Below are 15,476 nucleotides of genomic sequence, written 5' to 3'. Positions count from 1 at the left end.
CCTTGTGTTTTCTCTTCGTTAAAACTACCGGCTGGCTCTCTGCCCTTCCCCCTCTCCCGGAGCGCACGCGGCCCGGGGCCGGCCGGGTCGCGGCAAACTGTCGTACCCCTTTTTTTTTTTCTCTTCTTCCCGGGGCCTGTGCCCCCCTGTCACCGCCGGGCCACTCGCTCGCAGCTGCCGGAGAAGCCGTGCCCGGGCCGGCAGGCGGCCAGCAGCACCGCGAGGGGCGGCAGCAGCGCCATCGCTCCCGGAGGCGCACGGCAGCCCATCGCGCCCGGCTTCGTCGCCACCGACGCGGTGCGTGCCCGTTGTCCGCGGCGCTGATGTCACAGAACCGTCGGTTCCGAGGGCTGTGCCACCGTGGGGGGCTGCGCGGGGGGGTGCGGGCAGGAGCTGGAAGGGACCCCCGGCTGCCTTCTGCCGTAGCAGCGCCCTATGGCTTGTACGGATGGATGGATGCGGAGTCACACGGCTGAGTGTGCAACCCGGCTTTGTGAATGACAGCAGCCAAATTTCAGCCTCTGTCCCAAAGAGAAACAGCTGCTCTTAAGGCCCTCGAGGTATCACACGCACCACGAGTGGCTCTCAAACAAACCTTGCTGTGGTTTTGCATCCTGTCCTGAAGGCGGTGCCCCAAATCTGCTTAGGGTGCACAGAATGCCTCAGAGGGCAGTTTGTTTTCTGTGGGTACTCAGCTGTCCCCTTAGCAGTGTTCTCTGGGAGGTAGAGGGGAGTGGTGGGATTGGTGAATGGCTCCACGCGTGTCTGATGGAGGGATGGGTGTCTTTACGGAGACAGGAATAGAGCAGGGCCAGCAGTACTGAGGAAACTCAGTCACGGCCCCGAAGCACACGATGCCCTCAGCCAACAGCACCAATCTGTGCTCCAGTGCAGCAACACCCGGGAGCAATGGGCAAAAGTTAACTGGGGAGGGGAGTTGCTTATTTGGGAGGAGCCAAGCAAGATGAATAAGTATTGAAAAGAAAGAAAAGGGGCAACACGGAGGCCAATACAGAAATCATGTATAAACCAACTGCACATGCTTTGGTTGTTTTATTGAGCCCCGCATCCAATCACTGTAATCCACCTTAAGATTTTGTTCAGAATTATTCTAAACAGAACTCCAGAGCTGTGGGGCTGGAAGGGACCTCTGGAGTCCTCCAGTCCAACCCCAAGCATCACTGACCATCCCCAGCCCCTGCCCATCAGATATCCATCAGCACTGCTCAGATCGCCGCTCAGCGTTCCCTTTCCCAGGTGCACAGCCCCAGTATTCCCAGCCTGTCCCCATAGGCCCAACCCACCAGTTGGAAACCCCAAATGCCAAGGATCACCGACTGGTGGGATTGCTGTGCATGTCACTGCTAATGAACGCCAATTAGCTCATGAGCAAGAGACCATTTTTGTCATGTGGATGGAAAGTGAGCACAGCCCACCCGACTACAGGCAGCTCCAGCATCCACAAACCTTACAGAAGGATCAGGCCAGCCACATCTCCACCTTATTTAGAAGGATAGGGAAGTGGTGACAGGACAAGGGGAAATGGCCTCAAGTTGCGCCAGGGGAGTTTTAGGTTGGATCTCAGGAAAAACTTCTTTACAGAAAGGGTCGTTAAGGGTTGTTTTTAAACACATCCAGGGATGGTGACTCAACCACCTCCCTGGGCAGCCCATTCCAGCCCTGGGCAACCCCTTACATATGGGGTTATAGGGCACAGGGCTGGGGCCAGCACTTGGTGCAAGGGAAGCAGTTGGAGACCCTCACTGACTGAAAACTTGAGGGAGTGCCGAGAGGAGGTAATCAAAGATGATCCCCTCCCTGGGGATCCTGTTCCAGTGCTTAATCACCTTTCTGTAAAGTTTTTCCTGATATCCAAGCTAAACTTACCCTGGCACAACTTGAGGCCATTTCGCCTTGTGACGTCACCAGTGAGAAGAGACCAACCCTACTCTTGCTGGCTATAGGGAAAAGAGTAAGCCTTTTTGGTTAGGGTTAAGGTCACATGCATGGGTTAGCAGTAAGGGTTGCAAATTTTTGTTAAGAATAAGGGTTATTGTTTTGCATTAGAGTTAAGGATTAAGCATTAACAGTTAGGGTGAGGTTAAGGGTAATTCTTTTGAGTTAGTGTTAAGAGACAAGGAACACACTTCTGAATTAGGGTAAAGGGTTAAACTTAGTTGATAGGGTTAAAGGTTAAGAGTTACCCTTTTGGGTAAAGGCTATGGGTTACCTATTTTGGTTAGGCTTAAGAGTTAAGGGTTATCCTTCTGGGTTAAGTTTTATGGGTTAAGGGTTATCTTTCTGGGGTAAGGTAAAGATTTACAATTTGGTGTTAGGAGAGAGGGTGCATTGTTACACTTTCGAGTTAGGGTTATTGGTTGCCGTTTAGTGTTAAGGGTTACTCTTGTGCATTAGGGCTGAGTGGTACCACTGTGGGGAGTTACGGTTAAGGATTACCATTCTGTGTTAGCATTAATGGTGAAGGGTTACTGTTATAACCTCAACTGAGAGCAGGGCGCGGGGGATGTCAGCGCTGAGCTGTGCTGACTCAACTTATGGCAAATAATTGTGTGCATTTTGATACCCTGGCTAAACACAGCCCTGAAGAGCAAAGAATGTGTGGCCATGCTTTCTGTTTCAGTGAAGGAATTTCAAAATAGAATCATAGAATCACAGAATTGCTCAGGTTGGAAAAGACCTTAAAGATCATCAAGTCCAACCACAACCTAACCATACTACCCTAACTCTAACAACCCACAAGTAAATCACGTCCCTGAGCACCACATCCAAACAGTTTTCAAACACATCCAGGGATGGTGACTCAAACACCTCTCTGGGGATCCTGTTCCAGCGCTTAATCACCTTTCTGTAAAGTTTTTCCTGATATCCAAGCTAAACTTACCCTGGCACAACTTGAGGCCATTTCGCCTTGTCCTGTCACTCACCAGTGAGAAGAGACCAACCCTACTCTTGCTGTTGTCACCTTGCAGGTGTTGGAAGAGAGCCATAAGGTCTCCCTTCAGCATATTCACCAACTGTCCATCAGTACACCAAAGTCTCTTTCCATCAGACAGCTTTCCAGCCACTCCTCTCCAAGCACAGAGGGTTGCCTGGGGTTGTTGTGATCAAAATGCAGGACCCGACACTTGGCCCCATTTAAACTCACAGTTTGCCTTGGTCCACCCATCCAGTCTGGCCAGGTCCCTCTGTAGTGCCTTTCTCCCCTCCCCCAGATCAACACTTCCTCCCAACTTGGTGTCATCTGAAAACTTACTGAGGGTGCATTCAATCCCGTCATCAAGATCATTAATCAAGATGTTGAATAGAAGCGGCCCCAGTACTGAGCCCTGGGGGACACCGCTCATGACTGGCCGCCAACTGGATTTAATTCCATTGACCGCAACTCTTTGGGCCTGGCTATCCAGCCGGTGTTCCACGCAGCAGAATGTATGCCCATCAAAACCGTGGGCAGCCGGCTTCACCACGACGATGCTGAGGGGGACAGTGTCAAAGGTTTTACTGAAGTCCAGGTAGACCACTTTGACAGCCTTCCCTTCATCCATTAAGAAGGTCACCTTGTCATAGGACAAAATCAGGTTTGTCAAACAGGATCTGCCACTCGTAAACCTATGCTGACTGGGCCTGGTCTCCTGCTTGACCTTTAATTGATCCAAGATGGGTCCCAAGATTATCTGTTCCATGCCCTTCCCTGGCACCGAGGTGAGACCGATAGGTCTGTAGATACCAGGATCATCTTTCCGTCCCTTTTTGAAGATGGGCGTCACATTTGCCAGTCTCCAGTCCACCGGGACATTCCCACTTAGCCAGGACTGCCGAAGAATGATGGAGAGTGGCTTGGCAACCAGATCTGCCAACTCCCTCAGCGCTTCCGGGTGCAATTCTTCTGGCCCCATGGACTTGTGTTTGGCTTTTTGTTAGTACAACTGGCAGGATTTCCGATGTTTCAGAGGAAGACGGTAAGTTCTCTCCTCCCGGACATCAATGTAGCAGGCAGTATGATACTCCCTGGCTACAGCACAAGCACATCCACCTCTGCAGAACTCCTGGCATTACAGCCCCTGGCTGCAGGCATGAGCACCCTCGAGCCCTCTGGGTAAAAGAGAGGCCTTTCAGATGCCCTCATATTCCCTACGCCCCTGCCTACTCCTTGTCCCCATGGAGCTCCTCTGCAGCTCTGCCACAGAGCTCCTGCTGCTGGAGGGAGCTGTGGGGATGCAAGGGAAGATACGGACTTTTTCTGCACAGGAAACGTGCACAGACGGCAGAGATGGCTGTCGTCATGGGAAGCCACGCTTAGAGAGCACAGGCATAGTGGGCCTTGGAAAGAGCTCTCCTTGCAGCCCAAATTCCTCTCTCATAGCAGAGCTCCAGCTTCCTCACATTTGTTGACGGCAACTGACATGACACCAGCAGCCTGTCTGAGAGAAACACCAATAGATTTTATTTTCCATTCAGAGATTGGAATTCCTAGGTCGCAGCCTGAACCAGTACGTGAGCACGTGAGTGCCTGGCGCGGGGGGAGCCTACATCCACTCCTTCCTCTCTCCCCAGCTCAGCGGTGCTTCCAGGAGCGCGTATGCAGTCTGAGTCTGCGTGATTTTCCCCCACCCTCTTCCTTCTCTCCGCCGCGCCAGAGTTCGAACCGGAGCAGGCTGCGTTCTTCAGCTCGCGCTTTTTTCCAGGGTGTTGCTGGGAGGGGTGAGTTGGTTCCTCTTTCCTTGATATCTTGTTGTATGGCGCCTATGTCTCAAATAAAGTTTGTATCGTCACCTTTGTTTGCTTTACAGAGGTGGAAAGCTGGACAGCTTCCCAGCCCCCCTGCCGGGAGCTCCACCGCTGCCACCATCGTTCTCAGCATCTTTCCCTCTGAAACGGTACCAGCACTGAGAGCTAGAGAGGGGAAAAGAACAGTGTACGCAGTGTTACAAGCTGAGCGCAGGGAAGTACCGCAGGCTGGGCTCAGGCCGGGCTGTCAGGATCTGCTTCTCATGGAGCTTACCAGGGGTGCTGCCGCTTCTGCGCTTGCTTTTGCCTGTTTCTTTCTGCCATGCTGGCAAAAGCCTCCTGCTGGTGTAGGTGCGGCTCCAGCCTTCTCAGCACCTGAGCTGCTCTTGGGGAAAGGAGGCTGCAACAGGAGGAGAAAGTCATCTCTCAGGCTCTGCTGAGCCTCCTCTGCCTCTCCCATCGCCCCGCCCTGCACCCCCGTGCTGCCGCGTGTCCCCACCCTTTCACCCCACAAACAGTTTCTGGCCTGGGCCATGGCTGCCCCCGAGCTGCAGGGTCACAGCTGCCCACGTGCCTCAGGCGGTGAAGAGAGCCCGCACACACTTACTCGGCCTGGAGTACCAGCTTGGAAGCTGTTCCCATTTGATTTGATGGTATTGGGCCCTCAGCCTTCCTCCACCTCCGCCCTGCCTGCTGTCGCCTGGGCTGTGCTGGAGGACGTGGAGCCCAAGCGCGTGTCTCGTCGAACCGCTGCCAAGGAGGAGACAGTGTCAGCAAAGCCGGCCGGGAGCGCGGGGGCTGTTTCCCGGAGCCCCTCTGGCAACGGCCCCACAGCAGGTCCTGGCAATATGGAGACTCAGCCCTGCTGTCAGTGGTGTCGATCCCTGTCGGTACCTGGGGTGGCTGCTGGTCCTCCCCTGTGCTCCAGCCGTCCCATGCTGCCCTTTCTGCCCGTGTTCGCAGTACCTCCTCATGGTACATAGGCCACACGTGCTCCACGCTGTCCCATGGCGCAGACGCTTCCCAGAGTTCCTGCAGGGCCATAGAGACACAGTAGCATACAGGATCCGCCTCAGGCCCAGGGGCCTTCCTTCAAGTCTGCACTCCTGCCCCTCGCCTCTGCCGGCCTGTCGGCACTGCTTTGGCCCAGAAAGACCAGGGGCCCAGAAGCCAGGCCAGGATCCGCAACTCGTGGCAAACACAGCAGAGCAGCCTGTGGGGACCCAAAGCCTCTGCTGTCAGGGATCCAGAATGCCGTGCTCCCGTCACACAGCACCTGGCAGTGTGTGTGGCAGGCAGGGAGGCAAGAAGAGACTGAGAAGGTGTGCAGCCACCCTCTGCTTCCTGGAAAGAAGCTGAAGGAGCTGACAGAAATGCAAAACAGAAGACACACCAAGGGTGCTGCTCGAGATCTCTGTGCACACAGACAGAGGCTTTGTACAGTCTGAAGCAGCACAGTTCCTGCAGCAAGGCAGAGACGGTACCTGCAGCGCTCTCTTTGAGCCTTCCGTTGCAGGGAGTGCCGTGCTGGGCTGGGCTGGAGGAGCTGCTTCCCGGCGGCCCGACGTCTTTTTCCAGAGGGAGCTGCCTGGACACGGCGGCAGCACGCTGCAAACAGACACCAAGAGGAGTTTGCGGGAGCCCGGGGCAGCTCAGTCTTGCCCTGCGCTCCCACAGCCAGAAAGATGGGCTCCGGTGCAACGTGGAGCGACTCCTGAGCTAATGCAATCCACAGGGATCTACATTCAGCTCCCCCGGCGATTCGGGACCCAGATGGAAAAGGAAGCTGGAGTGTCTGCCTCGGGCAAACATGCTGGGCGCTTGCCATCCCTTGAGAGAATGGCCTCCCCAGGACGCACACGTGAGTCGGCAGCCTTTCTGAGTCCCACCAGCCCAAAGGGGAGGCAGCTCCTACTGAAGCATACGCCTCTCCTCCCTCTTTTCCCCCAGGGGCCTCACCTGGCAGAAGGCTTCTTTGCTGTCTCTTGCTGCCATGTGCCTGTCTCCCAGCTCGGCAACATGGAGGGGGGAAGCGTCTCCCTTCTCTGCAACAGCCTGCCAGCAGAGCCCCCTGCACCTAGGAAAGGAGAGAGCTCTTCAGAGCAGCCCCGCAGGCACTGCATTTGAAGCCGGCTCCTGTCCCCCAGCACCGGGCGGAGCCCACCTCCGTACAGCAGGGACCCGTTCCCTCACCTCCGCTGATCCTGCGCTCTCCTGCAGCTCTCGTGCTGGAGGTGGCCTCTGCTCCGCTCTTTTTCACAGTCAGCTGAAACCTAGAAACAAAGAGTGATGCAGCCTTGAAGAAGGGTGACCTCCTGCTCCGTGCAGCTTGTCAGCAGTAACTATCTACGTGTTATGCAGAGCATGGCACCCCTTTTCCTTCCCCTCTATGCCAAAGCAGCACACGCAGCCCAAATTCCTCTCCATGTGCAGTCAGTTCTCTGTGATGGGAATTGGAACAGGTTGGGCATGAGAAACAACCGTGATTCCCTGTCACTCTGGGTTGGAGACACACGCAGCCAGAAAGCAGCGTTAGTGAACCAGGAGCCACTCTTTCCAGGACTTCTCCCCAGCTGGATGCTGAGCATGGAGACCCAACAGCGCATGTTCCAAAGGAAAAGGTGGAAAGGAAGCCTCCCGCCTGGTCAGCTATGTGCTGCGGAGGAAATGCACTCACCTCGGGAACATCTGGATCCCGTGAGCGGTGGTCTCTGGGCTGAAGTCCACGGGATGTCCCGGCCAAATTCTCTGCAAAGGAACAAAGACCTGCTGGAGGCTTTCCAAGGCAGTTTTCTCACAAGTCTCTCATTGACGGGAAGAAAAACTGTCTCCCATGCCAAAAGAAAGCGTCCCTTCAAAACCCTCCGCCAAAGCCTCTTCCATGAACATCAGATCTTTGTTCTGCTCTGAAGGAGCTGCAGGCAAAATACTGAGGCCGTGCAAGAACACTTTCTGACAGGCTTTCTGCAGGGGCAAGGATCCAGGACACCTCTTTGCTAATACAGAAAGCAGTGGGGGTGAGCATGGGGAAAGGCATGTGAGTGGCCTGCCACATCCAGGCCGGCGGCAGTGACCTGATGGCACACTCTTCCATAGGATTCCCAGAGACATGGAGGCAGCCCTCAAAACCCCCTCAACTTACACTGACAACGAATGCGAGCATGCTTGCAGTCCCCTCCAGCGCCGTAACACAGCTGTGATAGAACCTCATGCAAAGGAGGTTATCTTCACACGTCAGGACGCCGATGCCCTTGAAGGCGAATGGGACGTGCACTCTGGTGCTCAGGAGGAGACGGTACAAGAGGACGGTCTCTTGCACACAGCTCCGCACCACGTACAGCGGGATGCCGGTGGCTTGCGATAGCCGCCAGTAGTTCAGCGGCTCCATGCTGACATCGTCTGCAAGGAAAAGGAACATCCTCACTGCCACAGCAAGCCACGTTTCCACGCAACATTCGTAACCAAATCCCATAGAAAAGGTCCTTTAGAGAAACAGCTCTTGGGGCGCAGGTTCTTTTGGAGGAACTCGAGCTGTACCATGACCTTGGCAGTCACTTCTGCTTCTCCCAGCCCTTTCCAAGGAGCGGGGAGAACACACCCTGCCGGACGTGGGGCCATAAGGGGAAGGTGGCCGCCGCCTTCTCACCAGGGATGATCTCAGTGGGAGACTGGAAGTCCTGCAGCCACTGTGCATCGATGTCCAGGTGAAAGACAGGTCTTCGAACTGCAACAGCACCTTCTTCGTGGTGGAATTGCTCTTGGACCACCGCAAAGGCCCCGAGTCCCGCAACCAGGACTCCCTGCACAGGGAAGAGACTGAAAGGCTGACGAGTGTGTACTGTAGAGGCAGCAAAAGTGATGAATGTCGGAGCATGGGGACACTACTCTCTGCCCTTTCCACTCCTGAGGGGCGGTGGGGCAAGATGGGGCTCTCTGGAAAGCTCTGGAAAAGAGCTGTGATCTCTGTTTTACAACCAGCTACCCACAGTATTTGCCAATGTCCCTTGGCTAGAGAAAAGCCTGGGGAGTTACGGCACGGAGGTTAAGCCTGGGTCCGATTCCCAAGGATTATCCTTGGCACAGACCCAGAAAACCCCCCCGTTTCTCCATTTGCTCTCCCCGTTCTGATCAGAAGGCAGAGCAAAGCCCTGGGCTGTGCTGAACACCTGCTCAGAGAGCAGCTCTGGATTTGGGTTTCTCTCCCAGCTGGCCAAGAGGCTGCTCTGGGCACCTGGGCTGGGCTCGCTGTGCTGTCACGGTACCCTGGGACGGATTGCTCTGCGGGGCCAAGACTCTCAGCGGGACTGAACGCCTCCAGGACGAGGGGCACTAGGGCACCAGCTCACCTTGCCCAGCTTCAGCTGGTCCAGGATATAAGAAGACACAGCATTCCAGATCTCCACAACCTCTGCAAAGGAAGGGAAAGATGTGTCAGGCCAGCCTCTTCACAACTTCTTGGCAAGCTGCCCACTCAGAGAATGACGGGGCAGGCATATGCAAACACCCCAGAAAAGCACCACCGTGGCTATGGAGCCGGGCTTTGCCCTGATTTCAGCCCTTGCTCAGAGCCCCGAGGGGAAACGGGAACATGGGGAGCCGCTGGGACGTGGGATGTCTTTTGTCCCTGAGCCAGATCCTCAAGAAACACCAGCTCCCAGGGAAACCTGGCCTTGGACTGCCCTATCGCGGGGGTTTGAGCCATGCCTAAAGGAACACGGGGGCTCTGGGCAGCTCCGCTACTGGGACCTGGCTGCCATATTGTCCCCGGAGCCTGGCGGGACCCTTGGGCAGGGCTCTCGCAGCGGCCCCCAGCCACGTCCAGCAGGAGCTGCGGCTTTGTGCGATAAAGAAGGTTGTTGTATTGCTAATGAGTGGTAAAGCTCAACAGTAACTGGAGCCAGACGTATACGCCTACAAGGCGCCTAACCCTTACGTGTAACCAGACTTGGTTGCGCAGGAAAACTGTTGCGTTGCGCGGGTGTAAAAGGTGGTAAGCTCCTAGAATAAAAGCCTTTTGTTCTGCACCAGCGAATGAGTCTGCGCCTCGTTTGCCCCTTCAGCAAGAGAACCGGGGCAGCCCTGCGACACGGCTTTTGACAGCTAACAGCCCCGAGTGCGATGCCTTGGGAAGGCATTCCTGAAAAGCCTTACCCTTGGCAGAGAGTTGCAGGAGCACTGGGAACGTGGAGACCAGCTCTGAGCTGATGGTCATAGTCCAGCAGCCCTCCATGTTGCCTGCCGATGGCCCTCAGCTCAGAACAAGGGATGCTCTCCCTGGCTCCTCAACCAACAATTCTCTGCGAGGTATCCCTGCTCCTCCACGCGTTAGCGAGGGTCGCCCAGTGCAGCCTCGCTGCCCCTGACCCGACTCCTGGCCACAGAAGGACAGAGCCCCTGAGCAGTGCTGCAGCAGCGCCCAGGCCCCGTAGGGAAGTGCCGGCGCTGCCGCTGCCCCAGGGATGATATCCTTGTGATGCAGTGCATCGCATTGTGACATCAGCCCGTGTCACCTGGAACCCTGTTAGGTCACGACCACGGAGAGGGCACAACTCGGGAAAGGTGATAGGGATTTCCCTTCCTGTCCAGAGAACTGGTCACCTCATTTCTCTCCATTTTTTTATTTCCCACAGTTTCTGAGAAATCCATCAGGGAGCCCGTGGAAGAAAAGGAGGCGGAGGGGCTCTTAGCTGTGCTAATGCCGTGGTTCTGGCCCGGTTTGGCCTAGTTCTGTGATTAATGGGGCTGAGGGACCCACGGGCACACACCTCTGGAAAGGCAGAAGATAGGAAGGGAAAAAGGCAGGGAGGTGGGCCTAAATACAAAACAGAGGCAACGAGCTATGGGAGAAAAAACTGATATGATAGCATAATGCGAGAGAACACAATTCAGTACAATGTAATTGGAATTGAAGCTAAGCAGTCGAATAAATGAGAGCATCCAAAAAGCAAAGGCCTTGCTGTAATGCTGGAGGCGGGATGGCTGGGAAGCACACACCGCAGAGACGAGCAGAGAAAGAGACAGGGAAGGCAAAAAAGAGAGGCCATCCCATGACTCCCAGTCAATCTTATCTTTCCCCCCCAGTGGAGCATGGAAATGGAACAGCAAAGTCTGCCGGGTGCTGTAGTTCATTCTGTAGTTTCTCTTCTGAGACAGGTACCTGGAACTGTCGGCAATCCATGGAACTGGAGCGTTAACTCTTTAAATCCCAGTGCACTACATGATGTTATGATGTGGAAGACCGATAACAAAAATCATAAAACCATGGCAGCCCGCAGGAGAGCAGCAGTGTGTGTATCCGCGGGGACAAAGGAGCACGTCTTGGTTGAGGATGTAGCCCAGGCTCTATCTCACAACACTCCCAAGTCTTTCATTTCAAAAGCCATGTCAGCAGGACTACCGCATCTGAATGCAGGGCACACAGACGCACGTGGTCCCACCTCAGTCAGACTGCAGCAAGTGGGCTGCAGGCCAAGAGTGAGTTTGTGCAGCACTGCCTATAGAACTGGGCCCTTGGTCTCTTTGCAGCTGCTGAAAAGCAGGAGTACAGCAACTACTTTGCGTTGATAGCAGTGTCAGCAAAGACGAGGGTAAAACAGTTCGGCACAGAAAAACACTTAAGACAAAATGATTGTGGCTACTATTGGTTACTTCAGATCTGCCTTCCTAATTAAAGCTACGAGGAGATTCTAGTAATTGGATAATGTAGAAAATATACACCAGCTCTGAAAGCTCAGGTCTCCTGCAGCACTGTGTAGCTCCTGATCCCGCAGAAAGAGCACAGCACACAAATCCTCTTTTCTCTTTTCTCTGCTACAGAGTGTTGGAAATATCCAAGTCATTTATCAGGACGGTATCTCTGATGAAGCAGGTTCTATTCGCAATTGCAATGGCGGGCCTCCTGCAAGCAGGAGAGCACCCAGAAAACAGCGTTACATCTTTTATTCCCTACTGCCCGATGCTTATCCCGTTCTCCCCTAGTTCCTCATTGGCTGAGTACTGCAGGTTCACAATCTTCTCAACGCTTCACTAAACATGCAAACACTGGACAAACATAAATCTTCGCTGGCTAAGCGTAAATCTCTATTTAATTAGTTAACTTCTAACCCTTATTCCACACTTGATCATTGTTTTGTGGATATCTGCTTGTCCTCCCCTCCACAGAGATAAGCTCGGAAGGAGGACGGAGGGCAGTATCTTGATGCCTGCCTGTCACCGCCCAATCTTCTCACGGAGTGAGGCAGTCCGGCCTTGTGTAGAGGCCCTGGCTTCTTTGATGTCTGTTAAATCTGTTTTTCTTTTGCTGGGAGTTTCTTATCCTAACAGAACAACCCTACAGTATGTTTTCTAATCCCTAACACTATACCCACATCGTCTGGAACATTTAACAACTATTGCAGTTTTGCAAGAAAGAATTAATCACATAATTCAGTAATAATGTTTCTAAAACATGCTACTAACATACACAGTATTTCTACTTCTGAGATCAACTACTTCTAAGGATAAGTTACAGAATACAAATGCATTATGTTCTACTCCTTCAAACCAATTGCTGTTCTTAACATCAAATGCAGAAGCAACATTCCATTCCCACAAGAGCAGGTGTCAGCTTCTTTCTCATTCAGCACATTTTCTGATTAGTTCTGCACTGGGCGTTCAGAATCGCTTCTCATTCAAGAACTGTGGGCACGAGGTTTGACTGACTCCTTGACAGCACAGAAGATGGAAGGGAGGACAAGCTGTAGGCTCTTTCATACAGTGACACGGGAGCCCTCCTCTCCCTGGTGGCAGCCAGCAGCCAGCCCTGCTGGCCAGTCTCATCCAGGGATGCTGCAGGCCAGGCAGCACTGCTGCTTTCAGCTTCCCTCTGGAGACAGCAGGGTTCAAAGCAGAGAGATCCCAGCACCTTCAGTATCGCAAATACTAGACAAAGCTGGGGTCTGCAAGGACCAGGCTGCACAGCCTGGACTGCCTCTGTCAAGATGTCATCATCTGAGAAGGATGGAAAGGAAGGACAGGAGCTGAAGTGGGGGGGAGGGGGAGGGAAGGGGGAAAGGGTAGGGGCGGTTGAAGAGGGCAGAAAATAGGGATTGAAAGAAAGGGAAGCATGATGAAAGTGACATAGTTGATACTCTGCTGATATAGCAGAAGTATGAAATGGGGAACAGAAGAACAAACTTTTAAGAAGCCATACATCAGTGCAGTGCTGTGAACTGCTTTGGGTTCCCTTAGCCCAAGCACAGCAGCACTGATGGGCCATAGCAGATGGAGGCACTGCAGCCCCTCTGTCTCTGCCCAGCCCCATAGGATTTCACAACAACTGATGGGCCAGGGCAGGCCTTTCTGATCTGTGGATGGACCTTTGGGCAGATTCAGTCCCAGAATCACAGAATCGCCGACTGGAAGGATGCCTGTCCTGCAGCCCTGCAGCCATCCCCCACCCCATGCCATCATTGCAGCAGTTCGACCCCACCTAGTAACTCGCCACAGTCAACAATTAAGATGTCGAAGAGCACCGGTCCCAAGATGGACCCATGGGAGACACCACTTGTGACCAGCCCCCACTTGGACACAGAGCCACTGACAACTCTGGCTGTGACCGTCCAACCTAGTTCTTATCCTTGTTTTGCTTCATGAGGCTTTTCTCTTGTCAAGTGCCAGATTTGCTTTTGTTCTTGATATGCTTATTTATACATCTTTAATATTATCTGACTTTATTTTGCATGGCACCGTAACATCATTGTAAGAGTACATTTACTTTTGCACTCTCGTTTTTCCCCATCTTGTTTTTTGCTTGAACACGCTGCACAACAAACATGCAGTCTCTAAAAAGAACTAACTGTTAACTGTTCCTCCAAGATGAACAACCTCGTGATGTTGTCATGCAAAATATGGGAAGAAAACTCTCTAACTTCAACGTGGTGTTAGAAAACCAACATTCCTTTATTCCTCACGACGTGTACCAGGCAACTTGATAAATCAAGGATGTGCTCTCGCAGTTCAGGTTCTACACTTACAATTAAGGCATAGATATGTAACTATTGGCATGCATATTCACTCTTTTCCAAGAGCTCAGTATAAGCTCGTCTCCTTCTGGGCACGCACAGCTGCATCCAAAGCCCTGCATGCCCTGTTTCCTCTGCTTTATTTCTCCTTCAGCTTCATCACAGTGACTTTTTCCCTGACCTTGAGCTGTTTTTCTCCCTTTTGGCAAATTTCCATTGCTTGTTATGCCATAACGAGCAACTTTCTATCTTGGCGCGTTATATATAACCCACGTGAAATCCAAGAAAAAAGTCCTTGCGTGGATGCAAAGATAAGAGTCTATCGCGACTCCCCAGGGCTTCTGCGAAGCAGGATAGTTGAGAGACACAAGGCTGTCTGCACATCAAGCAAAGCATAACCGGCAAGTTTTAGAACTAGCGCTCACTGATTCCCTTTGCAAACATAACATATCGGTCCTGACACTAATCTACCGATCGGTATCGCTATAGCAGCCCGTATCAATGCACACTGCGGGCCGGGCACCGGGCACTCGCCCCGCGGCCGCACCGCCGCACCACAGCTCCGCCGCGATACCCCGGAAGCGCCGAGCCCCAGGCGGGGCGGAAGTAGCGGCGGAAGTGGCGGCCTGGCGGCGGCACGTGACAGCCGGCACGTGAGAACAGGCGGCACGTGACTGGGGCAAGATGGCGGCCTTCCCCTGGTGAGGCTCCGGGGCCCGCACTCCGCGGAGCGCCGTCCCGTCGCGGTGGTGCCGGGGGAGGGTGGGGCCGCGCCGCGTCGCGTCGCGTCGCGTCTCGGGCTCCCGCTGAGTCGCGCGGGTCGGTCTTCGGCCTCCGCGTACCCGCAGCTCGGGGGCTGCGGCGTTGATGCGGGAGACGCTCCGTTTGCGCGGATGGGCGGTGGGGAGCGGCGTCCGGCTCGCCCTCGGGAGGAGAAGAGCCGGCGGGGCGGGCGGGGGCCGGGCGTCCCTGCCGCCGTCGTCTGCGGCTTTGTGTTGTTGTTTTTTTTTTTCCCGAAGGTAGCGAGCAAGTTGGATGAGGACGGTTGATTTGATGATAGCGCTGTGTCTGGTGCCGCTCTCTCAGAAGGAGCGGGTGAGGGCGTCAGTGTTGGCTCCCAGCAGGGCGGGCCTGGGGCCGGGCTGGGGCACGTGGGCTCTGTCTGTCAGTGAGGGAAGATGTTTGTGGTTATTTTTTTCTTCTCCCAAACTGTTCTGCTTTCCCAGCGAGCTGTTGTTTTGTTTTGGAAGACGTGTTTTCCTGCTGCAGCCGAGTTACGGTAGTAATTAGCAAGCCATCGGCTGAAAGCAGAGTCGAATGGAGGAAATTGCAGGAGTTAGTGGTAATTAGTGGGCTGAGGTGTTCCCTTGTGTGTATACGTGTGTATGTATGTACATATAAAAAATACTTTGTGCTGCAGGTAACTTAAAACTTGTGTTGCCGTAGGTAAGAAAACGTGTGTCTGTAAGGCATCAAGTGAGTATCAGCGCTGCCGCTATTTACTGGGGTTGGATCGTGTGCAGTCGGTGACCCTGCAGAAACCGAGCGGAATAAGTATGGCTGTAAACCCGAGCCTGTGGTGGGCTGTGTGCCTGCAGGATGCCAGTGCTGGGGGGGAAGGGAGAGGTTCTTGCTGGACAGGAGGGGGCTGGCAGTCCGGCTGGCGCTCAAGACTGGTGCCACATGCAGTGACCGTTGTGTGTGGAAAAAGACTCAAAGCTGCTGGGG

At 53.9% G+C, this 15,476-nt stretch overlaps 2 protein-coding genes across 7 annotated transcripts in view; one reads left to right on the top strand and one right to left on the bottom strand.

The window, feature by feature from the left end:
* Positions 1–3,843: 3,843 nt before the first annotated feature.
* Positions 3,844–9,976, bottom strand: LOC109370276 (uncharacterized). The gene is made up of 11 exons (XM_085238030.1): positions 9,898–9,976; positions 9,093–9,154; positions 8,393–8,627; positions 7,889–8,145; positions 7,424–7,494; positions 6,940–7,061; positions 6,706–6,823; positions 6,016–6,354; positions 5,354–5,836; positions 5,021–5,146; positions 3,844–4,911 (listed from the first exon to the last, which is right to left on the bottom strand). The coding sequence occupies exons 1-11, from the start codon at positions 9,974–9,976 to the stop codon at positions 4,803–4,805; spliced, it is 2,001 nt and encodes a 666-aa protein (XP_085094156.1). The 3' UTR covers positions 3,844–4,802.
* A 3,819-nt stretch (positions 9,977–13,795) lies between these two features.
* Positions 13,796–15,476, top strand: part of VPS35L (VPS35 endosomal protein sorting factor like) — a 57,569-nt gene continuing 55,888 nt past the window's right edge. Inside the window, exon 1 of one of the 6 annotated variants that reach the window (XM_085237702.1) lies at positions 13,796–14,449. Coding sequence is in view for 2 of the 6 variants with exons in the window: in XM_085237700.1 (XP_085093826.1) it covers positions 14,433–14,449 (17 nt within the window). In the remaining 4 variants the exon portion in view is untranslated. The remainder of the gene's footprint in view (positions 14,450–15,476) is intronic. The other 5 variants (XM_085237699.1, XM_085237700.1, XM_085237698.1 and 2 more) reach the window with 5 other exon arrangements.

Source organism: Meleagris gallopavo, chromosome 16 (genome assembly GCF_905368555.1).
Source record: "Meleagris gallopavo chromosome 16, MGAL_WU_HG_1.1, whole genome shotgun sequence".
Classification (NCBI taxonomy): Eukaryota; Metazoa; Chordata; class Aves; order Galliformes; family Phasianidae; genus Meleagris; species Meleagris gallopavo.
This window is presented reverse-complemented; position numbering and strand designations above follow the sequence as displayed.